A 23,814-nucleotide genomic window follows, 5' to 3' on the forward strand; every position below is an offset into this window, starting at 1 on the left:
GGATTACAGAAAGGCAGATGGACAGCAGGTCGTGGCCTGCGCAAACCCCCTCCCCCGTGCTTTTGTCGGGAATAAGAATGTTTAAAGCACTCCCTCTATGCGCGTCTCCTTCTTCACGCACGTTGTTATCGCAACAATATTTTACATAAATTAAAATAATAGAAATAGCATAGTATTTGACATGTGACACCTAAAATGAAGTGCGCTATTTAAAAATGAATGTGCTAAAATTAGGCTAAACTTTATGATTACGCACAGCATCTTGGCCAAGAAAATCTCATTTATACCGTTTTTGTTATTGTACAGTCCCAGTCCTCAAATGATGGAGCAAGCTATTTATCAAGAATTAGACTAGGATAAATTAAATTTAATAGGCTATCGCGGTTTAGATTTAATATTATTACTTTTTAAGTATTGATAAGTTTTTTTTTTTTTGCTACTTTAAATAATTTAATACCACTATTAAATACAAATTTGGAATAAATTGTACTGATAATTAATTTTTTTTGATAAGCCTATCATTTGACACCAGATTGCTGTGAACATAAATATGTGTACTGATATGTAGACTGGTTATGTCTCAAAGTTAGAAACATTAATGGAAATTATTGTTACAAATGCAACATTCATTCCATTCCTCATCTGAGCTAGACGCTTTACCTGTTGTTGTGACGTAGAACACGGGGCGGGGCACGCCAGGATTTGACTGGATTCTGGTTGCCTGATGGAGATTACTGAGACGGCAGGAAAACATTCGCGCTTTTGCTTTTCTTTCTCTAAGTGGTACGTTTGGCGTTCTACTGTATATATCTGATAACCCTAAACTGGACCTTTTGCATATCGTTTAATCGGACGGGAATATAAAGTGGTCATACGGGACAATTGAATTTGTGTTCAGCCAGTGCACCGGCTTCAGGATTTGAACCACAGGGTACACGCGCTTCTTTAGCCTCAATCTTGCGAATGACTTGCACATTGGATTTAACTTCAGGAAAGTTTAACATCTTTTCGGAAGTACGTCGATATTGTATCTCCCACATTGTGCGATGTGTTGAATCGCACGGGTGAATATTTTCAAGAATTAAAAAACAACAACGTGGAGCTTTTAAATTTCTGTTCTATGTGGATTACAAGAATATGCTGACATTAATTTAGTAAACACATTCATATGATCTTGCGTATCTTCACTGCGCTTAGTCAAATATACAACCTTTTTTGTTATGATGACCTGGAGCTGAGACTGGAAATAAAGGACTCTCGAACTAGCAGAAGAGCGGTTCGGGCTGTTGGAACATGAATTCAGTTACTGGTCTATTTGTTTTAAGTGTGTTGCTGTGTTCAACGTTATCGTCCTGGAGCGCAACTGTCAACAGTAATGGAGGTGAGTTCGGCTCAGATTATTCAGACAATTATAGGCCAATAGCTCCTAGAATTTCTTCTTTGTTTGAAATGTTTGAAACTCAAATAAAATGCCCTGGTAAAATAATGTTTTTTTCTAATATAAACAGAAAAAGCAATTAAAGCGTTGTTTGAAAGTTTTGATTGTCGTAGCTTTTTAATAGTCCAATGCAACGACAGGAAATGTCCTTGAACGTAGTAATTAGGAGGTTGGTGACAACCTGTGCGCTCACACTGTGAAGTTACATGGATAAAATAAACATCAATGCGGGATACTTTTGTGACAGCTGTGTTAATGTTGTTTGTTGTTTAAATATGCATATATTTGTTTAGCTTTAAGATTTGTAGCGACTGTGTTCTACAATAGCTTACATTTCTGGGGCCAGTAGCGTAATTTCAGGGGCAGTCTTGTTTACCACCCAAACCTTGTTATTCTCCCCAGGATGTGTTAATGTAAATGTTTGCTTGCTTATTTACTTTTGTTCTTTTAAATACTTTCTCAGTGCAGTTTGCTTCTTGTGCAGAAAGTGAGACCAGTGTATTTATATATGGGCCACCATGAAACAGCAGTTGACTGTTTGATTCATATTGGAAACTAGACAATGATTTGCTCTTTCCAAAAACATGCTGGTGCTGAAAAAAGTGAAATACCACTGTGATAGTAGGTTAATGGAAAAGCAAACAGAAAACACTTAATCACTCTTAAAGGAGGGACCGGGTATTTTACCCAAAACGGAAAATCCTGTCAGACTCAGCCTACACTTGTAACTGGTGGAACGGTTCACAAATCATTTCACTGTTCTGTGGTCATGGTTTTCGGTTTGATTTTGATATACATTTTAAAATAAAAGTCCATATTGTATACTATAAGACCATGCATCAACATTGCCTCAAAATCTACCATTCACATATTTTTTTGTGAAAAGTCTCTGGGTCATTTAATCTTAAAACTTGAAGATTGAGGTAACTCAATCTTTTTCATATTTTGATTATTTAAGTCTGTGAAAAAGGGTAAATGTTAATTTTAACTGTTAGCCTTAAGCAAATAGTAGCTGAGGAAAAAATATTAACTATGTCAAATATAAAAGAGTAAAGCTGTATATCTATTGCTAGTGCTGTAGCTTATTGAGGTAAAAAAAAAAAGGATTGTTTGCAAATTCTGAACAGGAAAATCATATTAGCAGCTAATGACTATTAAAGTACAATATTTAATTGACTATTTACATTCAACTATTTACAGTCAACACTAGATTACAGTCGGGTAAACAGTAAGGGTAGTTACAATGAGCTAATGTGTGAATATAAAACCAACTTTACCTTAATCCACAGGTGTCAAACTCAGTTCCAAAAGGCTTTCTCTGCACAGTTTAGTTCCAACCCTAATTAAACACACCTGATCAAACTAATTGAGTCATTCAGGCTTGTTTGAAACCTACAGGTAAGTGTGTTGGAGCAGGGTTGGAACTAAATTGTTCTGGGCTTCGGCCCTCCAGGAATTGAGTTTGACACCCCTGCCTTATTCTATAACTTTAACACAGACTCATTTTTATAGGATTGCACCTTTGCCACTTAGTTTTCACTTAGTTGCACTAATTACCGATTATAATAGTCATAATGATTGTTATTATTGATGAATCAATGAATGAGTAAAATAAAATCAACTTATTTGTCTTTGAACCATGCAACATGTAGAACTTTTAACTCACTGTTCTTGTCGCTGGTTCGAGCCTCCGCTGGGTCAGTTGGTGTTTCTGTGTTGATTTTGCTTGTCCTCCTTGTGTTCGCGTGGGTTCCTCCCTGTGCTCCGGTTTTCCCCACAGTCCAAAGACATACGGTACAGGTGAATTGGGTAGGCTAAGTTATCTGTAGTGTGTGTGTATGTTCTTGTGTGTGTGGATTTTTCCCTGAGATGGGTTGCGGCTGGAAGGGCATCCGCTGCGTAAAAACATGCTGGATAAGTTAGCGGTTCATTCCGCTGTGGCGACCCCGGGTTAATAAAGGGACTAAGCCGACAAGAAAATGAATGAATGAATGAATGAATTTGCTATATAAAGACTTGCAGGGTAAGGAAATAGTATAGAAGGAAGTTATTGCAGGTCTTTGTTGCAGATGAAATGGTATAGTAAAATTTTTTTTCTACGGTATTTAGATGTTTAAGATAAATTTAGCACTTACCTAGAGCATAGCAACTACTAAAATGTTTACAATTGAATCAATACACTCTATGACATTTTTAATGAGACATTGAGATGTGTCAAGCACTTTATGAGCAGATTCTTGTTGACTTTGTCGTTATTATAAAAAGAGCCTAAAATGGACCTAAGAATAAAATGCTTTGAAATTTAAAATGGAGTGCACAGGCGATACAGCAGTAAAAACATAAAAAAATGTATAAGTAGACGGGTTTAACAAGGTGAATCTTGTGCCTTGTTTTCAGAAATTGTACTTCCACCTACACATGATCAAGACTTTAACATTCTTCTCAGAGCTCACTCCTACGGAGTTATATGGGCTCCCATACATCAGCAAAAAAAGACATTTTGTGCTGCATTTCTTACAAAGGGGCAATGCGTTAAATGTCAAATCTAACGTAAGCAGGCTCATGAGAGCAGTATTAATATTGTGGTATAACAGTTTTACTGTCCTAAGTTTGTAACAGAAGACTGGAGTTTTTGTATCCTGGATTTTGTCAAATTCTTGACCTTTAGCTTAGTTTCCCAATTCATAAAGCATTTTCGTTGACACAAGGTGCATGATTTGTCTGATTCTGTTTTCTGTTTTCGCAAGCATAGCAGGCCTTTTACTTTAGCAAGTTCACATAACAACTGTTTATCTGTTCCTTAGTGCTGTGTTTGGCGTTTTTAGGTGCAAAGATGCATTCTGTATAAATGTCTCCTAAATTTGCGCACGCGGTGAGTATTTTGCAGTGAAAACAATGAAAATGTATGCACAACAGTAAACTCCGACTGAATTCTCGTGTCCGCCATCAGCTGTGGCAAAAGTCATTATAACGACACAGATCACAGTGCCCTATTCATGCCAGAGTCCAGCGGAAAAAACAACAACTGATTGACAGGTGGTCATTTGTTTGTAACTTTATTTATTTATGGTTTGGTTATGGGTAAAGCAAAGACCACATGGGTGAGGTAGTGAAAATGGTAGGCTACAATTAAATAATTTGTTATGAATTAATTGATATTAAACAACCACCCCCACCCCCCGCCTATGACGACGATGGCATTGCCCATCGCGATGTTTCGCATTAGACACGATGCCAAATTGTTCAACATCGCCTGACCCCATTTCATATAAGATGTTACAGCAGGCTGTTATACACATCATTGATCTGCAGTTATAATCAAATTCTGTTCAAAGAAAGGTAATGAACATTTATACACATGTATTTATGTGTATAAAGCATATGTTTTGTGAAAAGTGCTTCTTATATGGTATGTGAACGACCTGTACAGCTTTACTGTAGATATTTCCTTGAGTGAGAATGACATCGTCTGAAACTTTCTGTTGTACATCGCGCCCACCAAAAGGGTGGAAATGCAAGCCTGATAAAGGTGCCTCATACTGTACTGTACCACTCAGTGGAAACGGGCCATAAAAAAAGACTCCGTTGGGCCTTTTACACAGATCTTCCAACTAGCTATGGTATAATTTCAATGACAAATGTCGTGAGTGAAAATTACAAGTCAAGATAGCATTCATGCAATATGAGCATGCGAATCTCATTGCTAGCGTGCTGATTTCCTCTGTTTGTGCACAAAACTTCTTGCACGCCCTCAAATATGCACTGCTCAAGCGCAGATTTTCTTGTGCGCTTTTAAATAAATGCTGCTGAAGTGCGATTTAGTGCGTTTATGTAACAAGTATGTCTCCAACATTTATTATTGCTATGAACGTTTCCAATAGACCTACAGAGCGGCATTGATGTGTCCTGAAGGGAAATGGCTATAAACTCCAGAAAGATAAAGGGCTCTATTTTCACGGTCCATGCGCAGAGCGCAAAACGCAGGGCGCAAAGCTTTCAGGGCATGTCAGAATGCATTTTTGCTAATTTAAGGATGGGAAAATCCGCTTTGCGCCGTGGCGCATGGTCTAAAAGGGTTGAGTTTATTTTCTTAACTAGTTATAGGTGTGTTTTGAGAATAAACCAATTAGAGTCTCATCTCACATCCCCTTTAAGAGCCAGCTGCGTCGCGCCAAGAGCGCATTCGCTATTTACATGACATAAAGTAAGTCTAAGTGGAAAAACTGAGCATTTCACAAGCAAACACCAGATTTTTAAACAGAAAACTGTTAAACAGAGCATCTGCTGCTTGAGAATGAGAGATAATCGATCTACTTTCACTTTCGCTCTCGTGGATAGGGAAACCTTTACGCACAGACATCAATTTGTCTATAAATAATTAATTTCGTTTGTTAAGCGCAAATATTTGTTTTAAAAACTATTTCTAAATTCAGTTCTAATTTCCAGCAAACAAATAAATGAACAATAATACCGAAGTGCGAAAACGAAGTTCAAAAACCTGACTTATATTCTAAAACACATGCTGTGCCCCATATGGTCTAAAACCTGCAGATCTAAAATCTAAGCTTGTTTTTAATAAAACAAATATAAATTAGGATATAATAAATGATACTGCTAATAATAATAACATTATACAAAAGCAAATTGTTATGAATGAACTGAAAAAGCCTCCCGAGATGAAGAAGACATAAAAGCTGTGATTTTTCGTATTTATGTAGGCTAGAAAATAATATGTTTTGTAATATTTTAATCCTTTATATTTATATCCTATATCTATTCTTATTATATCCTATATATATATCCTTAATATTTAATTTTTTTCATATATAAAGATATTTGCCTATTTGGTCTAATGAAAAATCTATTTTAGTTTCTCAAAATAGCAACGCACCAGCAGTGCGCCTCAGAACGCCTTCCTTTTTAGACCAGAATGCCTATGGGCACACATATGAGTGCAAATGCATTTGCTTTTTTTTAAACAGCGTAGTGCAACACCTCAAAACGACTCTTGCGCCAAGCTAAAACTAGTAAAAGACTAGTTTGCGCCACATTGCTAGTAGACCACATTGCGCCGGGTGTATGATAGGGCCCAAAGTCATTGTATGCAAAACCAAAGACCTATATCTATAAAGTATAATTATGGAAACTGTATTCATCTTAACTGAAAGCTGTGTCATGTTTGCTGACCTTACACATCACACACGTCAGTCAGTCAGTCAGTCAGTCAGCCAGCCAGCATGTCATTTTAAAGCAGGGGTGTTCAAAATCGGTCATGGAGGGCCGGTGTCCTGCTGAGTTTAGCTCCAACTTGGTTTAAGGGCCTACTCGCACTATGCCATCTGTACCGTGCCCAGGCCCGTTTTTCCGGATCGTTTGAGATGTGTGATTGCGCTAAATCGGGCTCAAGCATGGTTCACTTGGCCGGCCCTGGCCCGGTTGGAAGAGGTGGGCCTGAGCGGTACGCTTGTGTGTGAGTGCAAAATGCGCCAAAGCCCGAAACCGAAAGTGAGACGGGACTTTTAAGGGACTGTTTCATATGGATTTGTTACTCTTTCTTACTGTTCAGTGAACGCAAACTGCCATAGTTTATTAAAGACACAAACTCCTCACTGCACGACAGCTGCGCGCCTTCAGCAGACCTCCTCATTTCTGCAGCACGAGAACATTATGATTGTTTATGAGCGGCAAAAGTAGCGGATCTGTTCGACGAAATATCTGACTGCGTGTCACCGCATCCCTAAGGACTGTTTGGCAAAATATTTGACTGCATGTCACTGCATATGAAACGACTGAAACGATATTAACTAGAGAAATCTCCACTGTGCTGCTGAGTGAGAGCGCTTCTCACTTAACAGCGCAACAGCGATGACGTAAGCGTGCCGAGGCCCATTTGTGGTGTGAGTGTGGGCCGTCGGGGGAGACGGGAGGGGGGACAAGCGTGCTTTGGCCCGGTTCGAGGCAACTGTACCTAGTGTGAGTACGGCCTTAAAGTGTTAAACAAATAATGCAATTTAAAAAATAGTAAAAAAGTACTAAAAAAAAGTAACGTTGCAGTGGCGGAATGAATTTTGGTGTGGCGCCCTGCCATGGAAGAATGAATGTAGCTGAAACCATGCATTACCATTTTGCATCAGTTCTTGCTTGATCTGGTAAGTAAACACAAGACATTGCTGGAATCATATACTGTTTGAGATCCTGGACAGTTTGAATTAGAAATGTTTAATGATCTGTGTTGATAGGTGGCAGTGGACTATTTAACACTGTTGTGGTGTTTACAATTAAAGTACACAAAAAACAGCAATGCTAATGCTTTTTAAAGAAATATAGAATGTCTCTTTAAAGGAACACTACACTTAAAAAAAAAACACTCCACTTGTGTTGAACAATTTTTGAAAAGGTCTTCCAACATTGACTTGACAAAGATTGCAAATGGTGTAGTGACAGCATTTGAGCATTTGTGTTGCCCAGTTGTCATTGCAAAACAGCTAGAAAAGACAATATCAAATTTTACTTTTGTCAGTCATGTTGCTTCTTATATCTAGGTATTTAAAGCAGATATGTCAAAACACTGTCCTGGGGACATATTTCTCCAAAGCAAAGTTTTTGAAATTGTTCCAGAGTAATAGCTGATTTGGGAAGACCAATGCCTTGCAATACTGTAGCTACTAGGTGTTTACTTTAAGCTTATGATTGCCACACCTGGAAATGTGATGGCCTGTTTCTGTGGTGGAGTGTGGCATATAAAGCACACACACTATGCTCCCTCTGGGGGAGGTGAGATGGTCCCTACTGTGGCAACCCTTGATAGAATAGCTGTGTAAAGACTGCTGCAGCCACAATAAAACTCACACTGCAGGGTGGTAGGAAACAGCTCTCTGTGTCTCATTAAATGTTTCATGCGCTTATTTTAATGAGTGTCTATCTGTTTTTTTTTCAGCCCGGATCTGTGTGCTACAAATGTGTGCAATATGTTCCCATCTGTATGTCTTTGTATTGATAATTTTAACAAAATAAAAAAAAACTAAAGCACTTTAAAAATGCTCACTCATGCTGCAATTTGTCATGAGTAAAAATACAGTAAACAGTAATGTCAGTACAGTCCTCCGTGTCTCACAATAGAACACACTGCTCTTATTGGCCAGTGTGACTGACTCATGAATATATGATGGTAAGCCTGCATGAATGATAGAGGAGGTGCTTTGGGTCAGTCAGACTGGACGTCTAAAGCTGCTGAGCTCTGCACTGATTGGAAAGTATTGATCTGAGTGAAATGATGACACAGTTCAAGGAATATTTGTGTATTGATCTGTTCTTACATGTTGTGTAGGTTTGGTGCCATCTTTGGCACATATACTATACATACATACATACACAGTTGAGGGCTCTCCTGTAAAATGCTTATTCATTTTAAAATTATTACTGTAATATTTATTGGAGCAAGTAAAATTTTACAGTATTTTTCCATGGGTATCGCGAAAAACAAAGGAAAATAAAAATTTGTTAGTCATTAAAACTGAAATGATTTTTATATATTAATGAAATTGAATAGGAGGCTAATAATTTAATTATGTAAATTGTACTATTTGTATATATGTGTAACCCCGTAGATCATTTATTTATTTATTTATTTATCCTGGGGAGACATAAAAACTTTAAATACACTGTAAAGGAGGGACTACATGGGTCCACTTATGGCCCGTTTCCAATGACTGGAAACTGAAAGCATGTCTGAACAATTATTTTTTGTCTGAAAAATTATCTTTTTGAAATGAATTTTGTCTGGTATAATTTGTTGGTTATTTAAGTGTCATTTTGTTTGTAAATTATCTACAAAATAAACAAGAATATTTGAGGTGAAGTTCAAAACAGGTCTGTTAAATAAAATATTAGTATAAATAAAATGACAGTGAAATTTTCACAGTTTCAGAGAAGCCTATATTAGGCTAAATAATTTTCTGGCTGTCAGCTTCACTTTTGTTAATTTAATCAACTACTTTGACCACAATGATCCAGGCTTTACAAACTATTATCGGAAGGAAGAGAGAACATAAACTCTTTTGGTCTTTTGGTATCTGCGGACACTTTCAAAACAGCAGTACAAAGGGAAGAAATCAGTGCGTTGAGGATCTGTCCAATGTATAATTGAGCCTTTTCTAATTTAAACTTTCAGGTAGGCCTACTTTCTATGTGACGAGCAGGTAATAACCCTGTTGTGAATGTGATCTGCTGGTCTAACAGACACAGCGTAACATGATGTAGAAACAGCAATAAACTCCATGTTACGGGTCAAAATAAACCCATTTAATGCAGAGCTAAATGCATTTCTCCACTGATTATAAAAACTAACAGGAACAAATAGTCTTAGGGAGTTTTTCGTGTTGAACTGAACATTAGGGCTGCTCGATTATGGGAAAAATCATAATCACTATTATTTTGGTCATAATTGTAATCACGATTATTCAAAACGATTATCAGTTGAAGTCAAAATTATTCGCCCTTCTGTGAATTTATTTTTATATACAAATATTTCCCAAATGATGTTTAACAGAGCAATATTTTACAGTATTTCCTATTATATTTTTTTCTTCTGGAGAAAGGCTTATTTTATTTCAGCAAGAAAAAAATCAGGTTTGAATATTTTGAAACCTATTATAATAGCTCAATATTATTAGCCCCCTTAAGCAATCTATATTTTGATTGTCTGCAGAAGAAACTACTCTTATATAATGAATTGCCTTGTTTACTGTAATTACGCCTTTAAATGTTAATTTAAGCTGAATGCTAGTATCTTGAAAAATATCTAGTAAAATATTATGTGCTGTCATCATAGCTAAAAGAAATCAATTATTAGAAATCAGATAGATATAAGAAATCAGTCATAAATCAGAAATCATAGATAAAAGAAATCAGTTATTAGAAATGAGTTATTAAATCTGTTGTTTAAACTGTGTTTTAAGCATCTTCACTGTAAGAAAAACTTTAACTACAAAAGTCCTTCAGTCAAGAACAGTGAGTGGATTTTGTCCTTTTGTTGTTTGATTAATAATAAAAACAGCAGCAGTAATATTTGCACGCTGTCACTTTAAGAATAGTGCGGCTCTGATATGGTTTCTCTTTCATGTGTCTATTGATTCTCAACTTGTTTGTTTATTACACAAATGAGGGTTAACAGGAATAATCACCGAACACCTCGCTCTGGCGCAAATGTGCATGTATTTGACCATTAAAGCGTTCACATTAAGATGGCGTTAGATGCGTGTGTGCTCTGCTGTCCGAGGCTAAGTGCGGCGAGCGCGCTCAAACACACACACACACACCCACACACACACACACACACGCAAACACACACACACACACACACACACACACACACTCACTCACACACACACACACACACACACACACACACACACACACACACACTACCTGTCCGAGGCTAAGCGCAGCGCGCACACACACAACAGCACGTGCTCTTTTGCGCTTTTAAAAATATGAATGATGCGCATCCCATGCTGCAAAAGTCACTTTAGTCACTTTCATGTGGAACTGGAAAGGAGGCGGTATATGATGGAGTAATCGTTTATCTCGATTAATGGCTTTTCATAATCATTAGAAGCCAAAATCAAAATTAATAATTAATTGCACAGCCCTACTGAACATGAATTTAATCATGTAAATATTCATCTGTACTTCACATTAAACTATAGAATGGCTTACCAACATTTGGGATATAGTCAAGCGGCAACCTCCCGCTCTCCCTCAGGAAGCCAATACGGAAGTAACTAAAACTGCAATTCATCCGAAATTCTGCTAGTCCTGGCCGCTCCTGGCTCCAAAACAGAGCAAATTTCAATTGAGCCCACTGTTAGAATGGCCAACTTTACAGCAGAAAAAAAGGTGTTTACAGCCTGGTACAAAAAACGATTTTGGTTAATACAGCTAATATTACCCTTCATGACAACTGTGAGGGGGGTGAATTTTTTTATAACTCATCCGTTTCCTTTATATTAAGTTATATTAAGTTTGCATAATTAAGGGAGTGGCCACTTGAGTGACAGTTAGGTCTCGCTGGTCGCCGTCACATCACCTCAGCTGAATCCTGCAGATTAGCCACTGAACTCGGCATATTTATCGTATTTCTGTGTTGTTTTATGTGGCTTTACACAGTCAACTGCCTTTTGGACTTGTTTCCCTCAATTATTAGATGGCATGGCATGCTGAGGGCACTTAATTGTGCTCACAAACCATTCACGTGGCCTCCGTTTCCCATGTGAGTAAAGTTATATACTTATATACCATCTCTGTACATGTATTTGTTTTATTTAAGATCATTTATCGTTTATATTTATATTTAGAGCTGTAATGCACTCCAGAATCTGTCAGATTGATTAGCTGTAGGCTCTAGAACAGTCATCTGAAGCGTTGTCATACTGTGTCATGCTGGATTTCATCAATAGTCTTACAGTAACTGACACAGACTATATCTGAAGTGTTTGTAAGTAATTCGCGTTTTCCTCCTGTTGAAAAACGTCATAAGAACAATGTTTAGTGGCTCAATGTATTACAGCAGTGTTTTTAAAAGTCTAAACACTTTATTGATATAGTGTACAACCAAGCACAAGTGGTCAGAATACAAACGAGTCACAGGTGATAAAGTATTAAGGAATTTACCCAAAGTAAAGTGTGTCTGAACCAGGTCCAAGCTAAATGCTAGCAGGTGTCTGTAGCTCCGCTCACTCTCCGCCTCTTTGCCCTTGTTTGGTATCCCGCCGTGGGTGTGATGACGCGTGACCAAAATGGAGACGGTTGGCCGTGCCTACTTGTGGCTTCTTTTGCGCTCTTCAGAAACATATGGGTGACGTCACGGATACTACGTCCATATATTTTACAGTCTATGGATATAGTAGGCCTACATGACACATTTCCAATGCCTTGTAATAGGCTTCCTTCGTTGTTGTTTTTTGGCTTGTAAATTGCATATAATATAGCGCACGCGCAAGATTGCATTTGTATCGGTGCCAGCTGGCCGATACCCGATCAAGCGAAGATATGCATTATCGAACCAATATCCGATCCAAGTATCGGGATCGGTGCATCCCTAATCTTGCTCAAAGTAAAGCTGTACGGGTCGTACACATGTCATATGAAAAGCACAAAACAGATGCATTATACTTGTGTATAATTGTTCATCACAAACTTTTCTATGACCATGATTTGATTATAACTGCAGATCAGTGACAGTGCAAAATAGGCTACTGTAATGTCTGCTAATATATAAAATAAATATATGCACACATACAGACCCTTACAGTCCCAATATACTATCCATTACAGATAGGCCACAGTCAGAGCAAACCTCTCATGTGTCTTTAATCTTCACCAGCACTTGTAGCCTCTGTTAGAAAGTAATTCCATCATTCTGAGTTCAGAAGTCTAAAAGGCGATGATCATAGTTCAACATGGCAGTTTGTTTATGTTTAAGGTTGGTGAATGAATCATCCGCTCCTTCATTTTTTAGGGCTTCTCCTTTGTTTTTTCGAGCTTTCGAGCTTGTCCATTTCTGAAAGGATCAGGTGTTAGAAGCACTTTAATAATCCTGTGCATGTTATAATCATCAGCAATACGTTTGTTATTTCAAATATAGACGTGCGGCAGGCTCTTTGAAGAAAGTGAAACCGCTCGCACTTTTAGACGAGCTCGTAAAACAAAAACAGGACACAGCAGATTTTGTTTTTCTTGGCTTTGTGGCTGTACATCAAGACAACGACAAGGTTTATTTGAGCTTGGGTCAACCATGGCTTGTTGGTATATGCATATAGTATTACAAAGTAATGTCTCGACTGTGTATTTAAAAATGCCAGCTTCTTTGTTTTCAGTCTCCTGCTTGTGTAAGTGCAAGTGACGCTTCTCTGTAAACCAATAGCTTTCACCGGTGTATATAGCTCCGCTTTTTGGTACCCTTTTGCCATGGTAGGTACCCTTTGCAAAGGGTGCCCAAAAAGTAGTATGGTACGGTTCGCTTTTAGTTACCTTTTGACTTTGGTAATGGCCATAAAAGCGCACCGAATCGCACCGCACTGTACCGTATCGTACCACTCAGTAGAAATGGGCCATTAGATCACCTGCTAAACATCTTAACAACCACATAATACTATCATCAATAACATTGTGTCATTGCAGGATCTTTGCTTCTGTTTTTCATCCTTCTTGTTTGGGGCAGAATGGTAGGTTTCTTGTGCACTCCAGGTTTTGCTCAAAGCATGACTATGACAGCAAGGAAACCCATTCAAACCCTTAATGGCAGGATGCAGCCTTGTGAGAACAAAGGAAGACTGGAGTACTCTCTACACATATACAAAGAAACACACACACACCAACTTGTGAAGGACCCTCTCTGTTTCAGTCAGAAAATGCCTGACCAATGGAAATCACTGATTGTACTGGATGGAAAGGTGGAGGATTTAAAACCCATGCCTTGTTAGGTCTCCCTTTTCTCTTTCATCCTTTTCTTTATTGCTGGCCTGTAATTGGCCACTGGAGGTTGTAATTAAAACAGGATGGCTTGTGAAATACTGAGGAAGGTTAAGTCAAATAGAGGTTTTGCCCAACTGGTCTTGTTGTGGGTTGCCTGTTTTTTTTTTTTGCTGCTCTAGGATCAACCCCTCCAATGCTGAGATCTGATTTGAGTGCAAAGAAAACTACCAAAGACTTGCTTGTCATGTGAAGAAGTGGATGTTGGGAAGTTCAGATTGGTGATTGTAATATACGTAGGATGTAGGTATATGGGGAAAAGATTCGAAATTTGAAATGATTTTTTTTTGCATATGCTTAGAATGGCTGCGCAACAAATGCTAGCCCCAACCCCCAACCCCCCTCTTACATCAAGCTAAAAGGCTGAAGCATCTCTTTCAAGCAAGCAGAAATAAATCTCAGACAAAGAAATTATTTTGATGCATGTCCCTCTGGAGAGATGCTTTCACAAATTGAAATGATTTGGAATTAAGCCAAGCAGGGCTGGGAAAGAGTGTTACAGGACTGTGCATGTGTTTGCTTCCTCTCACTTTGTGTGTGTGTGTGTGTGTGTGTGTGTGTGTGTGTGTGTGTGTGTGTGTGTGTGTGTATCTGTGTGTGCAGGGTAATTCAAGTGTTGTGTTTTTGCAATGTAAAAGGGGTTCTGAGTTGGGAATGATCGAGAGATCTATTGAAAGGGGATGAAACTCTAAAAGAGCACACAGCCTTTGATCTCATACTCTGATGTTGCTGAGGAAAAAATATTAACCAGGCTGAAAGCTTTTTGATATGATGAGAGAGACTGGAGAAACAGAGCACAGAGGATTGTATTAAAGGTAGTCTGTTTAGTGAGTCAGCACCCTGAGATCATCTATTCTATTTTGTGAATCACACAAAACCTTTCAGAACATTTGACCCCAAAATTTTCAATAGATTTTGCCTCTGTTTAAATGTACATTTTCTTTTACTGTTTGGTTTTAACTTATTTTCTATTTACAAAAGATTGATGTAACTTGCCATTTAACCACTATTGTATAATGCATAGCTGGAGAAACTTCCTAGGTTGTGTTTCCAGAACTTTGTTGCATATTTGTCAGGTCAGAAAACTCTTTCATTGTCTTATAATATTCATTTACTTTTATCTAATTATCCCAACAACTCCCAAATGATTCCTTCAGTGATTACTTTGTTCCCAAACCCCTCCTTAGTGCAGTGCTATTCTGCGCTGATTGGAACCAATGACCCAGACTACGTTCAACGGGAGACCGAGAGAAACGCTCACTCTATGAAGTAGCAAACAGTGTGAGAGCCTAATGGAGGAGTGTATTAAAGCAATGCAGTTAAACATTAACATTTTACTCTACTCTTAACCCGAACCCCAAGTAATAATGACACACATTCAGTATTAATCCACAGAGTGGCAAAAGTTTTGCTATTTTGAAAATTTACCGCGCTTGAGGTGGCCAGCTGATGGTGGCTATAACAAAGGCAAACGGCAGAAGAGTGCAAGTTCCGGAAAGAATTTAAATTGGTAAAGGAAGAAGCATGTGTCATGTTTTCAGCTTTTGGACACAATATGTGAATAGACCCATAAAGATTTAACCTGAGAGATACAGTACAACCACTGATCTATAATAGATACGTGATTACAAGCCATGCGGGGCGATTACAACTTCTAACACAAAATTAAACATATTTTGCAAACTACACAAAACGAGGAAACAATTTTAATTCATGTTCTGATGTTGAGGAAGAAGATACTGGTTCATTTGAACTGTAGCAGTTACTGACAAAGTCCCTGATAAAGTCTGACAAAGTTCCATACATAGTCTCTGCTGCTCCATTCATTAACAGCAAATGGCCGGCGAGTCCTGCGTTGCAGCGTAGGTTATTGTATTAATAATCAAAAAAAGGACAGGAAAAAAACACAGCACTAGGTTGGCTGTACTGTGGAACTGCTGTGAAAATTATCTTTACCCTATTATTCCAAGCAGCCGAATCTCCATCTGTCAGTGATCGTCATCTTTATGTCATGATCAGTTTAGGGATTTCCCCGCTCTCCGCTAGTATCTGAAGAGAAAGCGCGTTTACATTTGACCAGATTTGGAACTATATATTTGGTCATGTACCATATAAACGTTGACGCGTTTAAGCAAAAGATCAGAACCCAACTCATTTGAGTCGACCATTTAGTTAAAGAATTAGTAGTTTTAAACACGGTGCACTTTCGGATTTAAACCTTAACGCAATGTTTTTATTCACTTAGGCCTGTGTTATACACTTAATAGAAGCTCATTTTTAAAAACCCATAATAGGGGCTCTTTAAAGTATTTTAAAAACCATCAGCACAATATCAACTTCATATAAATGCCACAGGGTTGTTTGTTTAAATGCTTAAAATTAGTTCATTTTCTTGATTGATTGATTGATTGATTGCAGGATTGATGGATTGATGGATTGATTGATTGATTGATTGATTGATTGATTGATTGATTCATTCATTCATTCATTCATTCATTCATTCATTCTATTTATCATGTTCAGTGAGACAATTCTAGCCAGTGTTGGGCTAAACAAGTAAACTCATGGTTTGCTTGCAGCACTCTGAAATGTTTTTTTTCCTCTTTTTTTAAACTCTTAATGACTGGATAATGTAAGTGTGATATACTGCATGTGCATTCCTATTTTTGAACCCACATGCTCCATTTAAAATAACGAAACCAAGCGTTTGAAAGACGCTATATGTGAAAGTCCCCTTTTGTTGACTCACAATATCAGACCTGGACATTGTAGGCAGTTCAGTTTAAATTAATTAAACTGTTGGCGTTTGAGTTAAAATTAAATAAATACTTCTCAATAGCCGATCAGAAAATGCCCAGGTCTGTTTTAACAGCAGGTTGAGAGCTGTAGTTTCAATCTATAAAGTTGTGATGAATGTTATTGGAAATATGGTTTAAGGAAACACAGAAAAGCTGAACTATGTTGGTAACAGTCGAACTTGTCACAATTAATCAATGGAAGGGAAGGGGAATTAGAGTAACACACCACAAAGAATACAATTTTGTATCTTTGATTCTGCATTAATGATTTATTGGTGTCACTAAACAATACATTGTTTTCCTTACTGATTATTTGAAAAATTTAGCTAGTCTCAAAGGTTAAGGATTCTGTAATTTGTGTGTTAAAATGCAAGAAAAACATCTCTGTCAGGTTTGGTCTGTCAATAGACTTGATTGAAAATATTAGTATTACAACTAATCTCATTTTTCTGTCTTTCATATTCTACAGAAATGCAGACATTTGTTTGATTATTTAATAAAGTTAAACAGGACTTAAAAGCAAAAAAGTTGCCCACTAATGTTCAGAATTAGGGTATCTTCCGTCTGTTTTCAAACAAAAAAAGCAAAATAAGAAAAAGAGAAATTTTTTTGTCTTTTTTTCTGCTCACAAAAACTGAAAAAAAAAAAAAGATTTTGGCTTGATTTTGTTTTTTTTTTAATTTAGGGTAAGAAAATGGATAGACGACTTCAAAATTCATTATACACATGTAGATGGTGCTGAAACGCTCTTTTTACTCTCATTGGTCAACCAAATCTGAGCTTGTGACATCGCCCTCAAAATAAGAGCCCTCTGTGGACCAGCACCCAGCTTTTATTTGTTATTATTATTTAATTATATGTATATAAACTAAGTTTACATATTCTGTCATTTGATCAGCTAGCAAGCATACATTCATTTATTACATATTTGTCATTAAAATAAGGTCATAGTTCGCTGCCAAATGTCCTGCAGCTATGCACCTGATGCTGAGCAAAAATAGCCATTTCCCAGCGAACCTGGTTTGGATGATTATTTCCAAGCAATGCCTATATAATAATAATGGTGATAATATTAATGATAATAATGATAATAATAATAATACTGATGATAATAATAATAATAATACCAATCATAATAAATGCCTATAGTTTGCTACCAATTGTCTTGCTGCTGTGCACTTGATGCTGAGCAAAGACAGCCATTTGCGAGCAGCACCTGTTTCCGAGCTACTGTAGGCCTAAATAATATATATATTTATACAGTTGAAGTAAGAATTATTAGTCACAAACTCAGATTTTGTTGACCAATCAGATGAGCACCGTCTACATGGGTATAATCAATTTTTAAGTCATTTATCTATATTCCTACCCTAAATTAAAAAGACGAAAATCGAGCCAAAATCTCTTTTTTTTTTTTTTTTTTTGTGAGCTGTTTTCTTCATTTTCCTTTTTTTGTTTGAAAATAGGTATGGATTGGATGGAAGATATGCTGAGCAAATGTGCCAGGTTTAAACATTGTAAAGCTCAAGACTGGGAGGGATGTACAAACTCCTCTGAACATGCTTGTGAAGAAGATGCACATGAACAAAAGGTGTAAAGCACAAAAAAATTAAAGACGTACAACAGAGAGTTAACAATATTGAAGTAATATTTTTTTCTGTTACAACATTGTCAAAAATCGTTTGGATCTTTTAAATCTGAATTATTAGCCCTCCGGTAATTCTTTTAAAACATTTTCCCATGCTGTTTAATTGAGAGAACACTTTAATGACTAATTTCTAATAACTAATTTATTTAGTCTTTGCTATGATGGCAGTATTATTGTCACAGGAGAGCTTATCAATTTGCCCTCAACTGTATACTGTTTAGGACCGAAGTTGTTTGTAATGCCTTGTTTTTGTTTAAAATGTTCAGCTTCAATGTGGCAGTGGACAAATGCAGCTTTGTTTTACATTATACTCTCTCATTATTATTAATGTTCAGAGGTACCAGGCAACCATGCCTGACAACAGTCAGCTGAGATTTGTTCTGTGCTTGTTTGTTTGTGTTATAAATACAGCCTCTGAAAAATAGCTCTGCTTGTTTTTTATTAGTTTACATACAATTCATGTTTGAGAAGGAGAAAATGAGCATTAAGTTAGTTTTAAGTTTTTAAAGAACATTTAAATAGAAGAAAACATTGATTGGTCTTAATAGTGAATCATGGAATGTAGCTTTTAGTGTGTTTTATCAAGCAGTGGTTTTTATATGTTTTTTTTTTGTATTTTGTTATTCTAAATAAGATCATGCATCACATTTTTGCTAAGTTCAACAAAATATAAATGCAACACTTGCTTAAACTCAAATATATATATAAAAAAAGTTATATTTCTTTCAAATGCAGTTCACGCAAAATCTGTGATCTCCATTGCTGAGATAATTGCTAATAAGTCAGCATGATTGTTGTACAGGTGTTCCTAAAGGACTGGTTGCACCTTGTCACTTCATGTGTTTTTTCTCATTGGATGGCTGATCTTGAAAAGGACAGGTGTAAATGCCCTCTAAAATGAGCAAAAAGCTGATTACTGAAACCACTTAAGGAGGTGGTCTCAGACGTATTCTGGACAAAACTGGACAGGTCTAAATGCATCTGGTTTTTAAAACCACATTAACTTGTGAGAGCATGTTTATGGGCCATACATTAGAGCGCCAATGCAACACTCAATTAAGTTTTGAACTACAAAACCTTCTGTAGCCTACATATAAAATTATTCAAATGCCAAATAATATGTATAGTTTACGTTTCAGTAAAAAAAGTTATTAAAATAAATATTATTGTATCTGATGTTGGTACATTGGTTGCATCAAAATCTTGTCCGCACATTACTCCCGGTTAACTAAAAATCCATCCATACATCCATACACACTCACACACATACACTACGGACAATTTTTTAGCTTTCCCAATTCACCTATACCCAATGTCTTTGGACTTATGAGGGGAAACCGGAGCACCCGGAGTAAACCCATGTGAACACGGGGAGAACATGCAAACTCCATACAGATATGCCAATTGACCCAGCCGAGGCTCCAATAAGCGACCTTGCTGTGAGGTGATCGTGCTATCCACTGTGACACCCTCTTAGGGTTGGGCAATGTTGACCAATTTGGCATCATACATTGTCTAATGTGAAACATCGCGATGGTCGATGGCATCGTCGTCATAGGCGGAGGTGAACTAATTATTTATGAATAATTAATTAATACTTAACAAATTAATTATTTGTAGCCTACCATTTTTACTACTTGACCCGCATGGTCTTTGTCCAAATCATAAATAAATATATGTTGTACACAAATTACCACCTGCCAATAACTTTTTTCGCGGGAGGTTGGCCTGTAAAAAATGCACAACCAATAGTATCTGAGGTTTTCACTAAAATGACTAAGTACAAGTGTGAAAGTGAAAGACTGAAGCAGTGTACTGATGCTGTGACTCATAATAGATTCAAAAGACCAAAGAGTAGTTAGAGACAAGATTAAGATAATTAAATATCACGTTTAACAACTATAGTGAAACGCCATCCAGTGGTGCATCCTTGATAAACTGTCCGACGTGCACTTCTCTCTGGAGCTCAGACGAGTGTGTGTGTGGCTGTGTGTGGTCACGTGATGTTTGTTTTTAACGGACAGAGGGCTGTTCAGAAATGCTAGGTAAAACACGGTGAGGATGTATATCATTTTCGTTCTAAAATGGCATTTTAAAACTAAGACGTATTAGTGTAAACAAGGCCTAAGTGTGTATTTTTCGTGAGTGGCGGGGCGGGGCGGAGGATCGGCGATGCCGGCTCAGCATCGTGTATTCTATTGGCCATCAGCGATGAACGATGGTATCATTTATCGGCCCTATCCTACACCCCTAAATATAATAGTATATAGTAAATTGATTGAATATATGTAATGTAAACACAACCTCAACAAATATCATGAGAAAATATTACTGCCAAGTTTCACAACTAACCCTGGACTTCTTTTTTTACCATTTGTGATGACGAATAAATGTACAGGCAATTGTTTTCACTTCTGTGTTGAAAGACCCAAAAAAAAAAAAATTATAAATATATATATATATATATATATATATATATATATATATATATATATATATATATATATATATATATATATATATATATATGTATGTATGTATGTATGTATATATATATATATATATATATATATATATATGTATGTATGTATGTGTATATATATATTTTTTCCTGTTCTGCCTGTGCGTGACACATTTGTAAATAGATGCTATTGTGTAAATTGCCCTTGTACTGTGAACAAAGAAATGTAATTGCCCTGAAGAGTTTATTCATCAAGTCATGTCATTATGACACGCACAATGGCTATGGCAATGACATTTGAAGGTGAAATACAGTACATATTGACGGGAATTAAGCCTGATGAAAGAAGAGGGAGAGAAAAAGGAAAAGAGAGAGGTGAGATGTCGGTCTGTGGTTAATACGTTTATCTTAACTATGTTTGTGCTGTTGGATGTGTGCAATTGTTTTGTCCAAGGACACTACCTGGAAACATCAGTGCACTGCTGATAAATGTATTCCCTACTATTCTACTGTTAAATGAGGTGTGTGTGTGTGCGTGCGTGTGTGTGTGTGTGTGTGTGTGTGTGTGTGTGTGTGTGAGTGCGTGCGTGCGTGCGTGCGTGCGTGCGTGCGTGCGTGCGTGCGTACGTGCGTGTGTGTGTGTGTTACACTGAAAGAGCATCTATTCATGTCCCACAATAACAGAGAGACATGCACTGATGCTAAGTCTTCTCCCTTCAGTCTTGCAGTTAGAGAACAAGAGTATAAAGAAACTTACACTGGACAGTGGAAAGCAGTATCCTAACAAACTGCAGGCACCCCTTTTAATAATTATTTTTTAAACAGTGTGTTTTAAAGAAATTTTCATTTTGAGATTTGATAAATTTCAAAAAGTTCTCTGTAGTTACGTTGTGTAATAAAATTGACAGAAAATTAAAAATTAAATGAAAAATTAAAATAAAAAGCTATTTACTAGTCCAATATTGCTAGGGACTATAGTCTTATTCTGGTGTAATAGTCAAGAAACTGCTGCTGTTTTATGTCTACACACGGTACTGGTGGTCTTAGAGGGTGCCTTGAAACCATGGAGACATGAGAGACAGACATGCACTCCTTCAGTCTTGGATAACTAAAGAGATTTTGCTTTATTATTTCATGTGTTAAACCAACTAACCAACCTTTTCATTTACAGTTAATAAAAGTGCTTATAAACAATTCATTGTTAAAACGCATAATATAATAGGGATGCACTGAAATGAAAACTATTGGCCAAAAAAGGAAACCAAGGCTGAAATCCAAAACACTGAAATAAATGAGGCAGATTATTAGCACCATTCTGTTTATGGCGGTGACTGTTTACTAACCTTACTAAAATCAAAGCATTGCTTTTGCATAAAGTAATATTAAAGTTTGAAATAATAAATCAATTACAAATTATGAAAATATTTATTTGGCACATTGCAACAATGGCTTATCACTTCTGGGGATTGAAAGTTATTACAGTAAAAAGTAACAATTTTATTTTCACCCAATGAATGCATTGAGTAATATCCACTGATTTTTATATATGCTAGCCAATCAAATCAACTTAAACAATCAAAAAAAAAAAAAACAACAACAAATATTTGTTTAGGCCGAACTACAAAACCAAAGGTAAAACAATTTTAGTGTCAGTTTTGCTTAAGTTTTATTATGTATAATTATCATGATCACTAAATTGTTTAAACATTGTTTTTATTAACTATAGGCCTAAATTATGCTGACGATCAAAAACAATGTGATGTGATATCACAGACAATTGTCTTCTGAGTGCACATGAAAATACATAAATTACACTCATAGTGCAGGAGAAGGTTACAGTCCTTTATGATCTATTATTTGTAAAATAAAGAGCTGAAGGTTAAGTAAACATCATGGCAGGACACACACACACACACACACACACACATACACACACACACACACACACACACATTTGATTCATTTTATTTGGAGTGACTAATACTATTAGAACAACACAGCAACCAAATAATCGTAAGGAGCCCATAATGTTTTACAGTACAAGCAGCATGCAACCATTGATGATCTTTTGCATGGCACTATTAAACACTCAATCCATTCTGCGCGTAGTATTAAGTAAATGGATTAAGGATGGAGATGGCATCGTCTTCTCCACACATAAAGACTGCCTATTATTGCAGATACAGAACAATACTTTGCAATTTGTTTAGAGTCTTTTTTACTGAGACCGGCAATTTGTTGTCCCCTCACACACAGTTTATGGATTAAAATATCACAGTTTCACGGTATTGTGATTACTGCTTTAAAATTTATTCTTTTAAATGTCTGGGTAAAAAATAACAACTTTTTTTCAAACTTTTTCAACTTTTGTCCGAAATTATGTCCTTCCATACTATGTAGTGCGCTAAAAACAGTATGTAAGCTGAGTAGTATGTCTGAATTCATTGAATTCGAAAAAGAGTAGTGGATGCTACGCTATCCCATGATGCATCATGAGAAAATTCATGAATGGGAGTAGGTCATGTGATGACAAGATGGCATCCATAGTATGTCCGAGCTCCATTCACACTACTCACTTTCTACTGTATAAAATGTAATTTTCTGTCAATCGAGTAGTACATTTAAATGCAAATGTAGTACCTACTGAGTAGTAGACGATTTTGGACACCGATATATTTTTTTTGAGAAACATTTAAAATATTTTGGAACAGTAAAAACATGTCAGACTAAATAACTCAAATGAAGACTTCTGCTATCTTCATTAGTTTCTAAAACACATATTTCTTTACTATTTAAAATGGCATCTTTAGATGTCTTATCTGCTGGAGATATTGTTGTCCTAAAAAAACTAAAAAAATATATATATAAAAAGAAAAGTCTTTCATGTACCGTAAGAACGGTATAACAGAAATTTTTGGCAGTTTGAAAACCTTGAAAA

The 23,814-nt window shown here is 36.6% G+C and overlaps 1 protein-coding gene across 2 annotated transcripts in view; it reads left to right on the top strand.

The window, feature by feature from the left end:
- Window positions 1–697: 697 nt before the first annotated feature.
- The window catches only part of sema4f (sema domain, immunoglobulin domain (Ig), transmembrane domain (TM) and short cytoplasmic domain, (semaphorin) 4F), a 137,289-nt gene continuing 114,172 nt past the window's right edge, over window positions 698–23,814 (top strand). For both annotated transcript variants that reach the window (XM_005166554.6, XM_678693.10), the window contains exon 1: window positions 698–1,381. In XM_005166554.6, the coding sequence (XP_005166611.1) occupies window positions 1,294–1,381 (88 nt within the window). In that variant the 5' untranslated portion in view covers window positions 698–1,293. The remainder of the gene's footprint in view (window positions 1,382–23,814) is intronic.

The sequence above is a fragment of the Danio rerio genome, chromosome 7 (genome assembly GCF_049306965.1).
Source record: "Danio rerio strain Tuebingen ecotype United States chromosome 7, GRCz12tu, whole genome shotgun sequence".
NCBI classification, from domain to species: domain Eukaryota; kingdom Metazoa; phylum Chordata; class Actinopteri; order Cypriniformes; family Danionidae; genus Danio; species Danio rerio.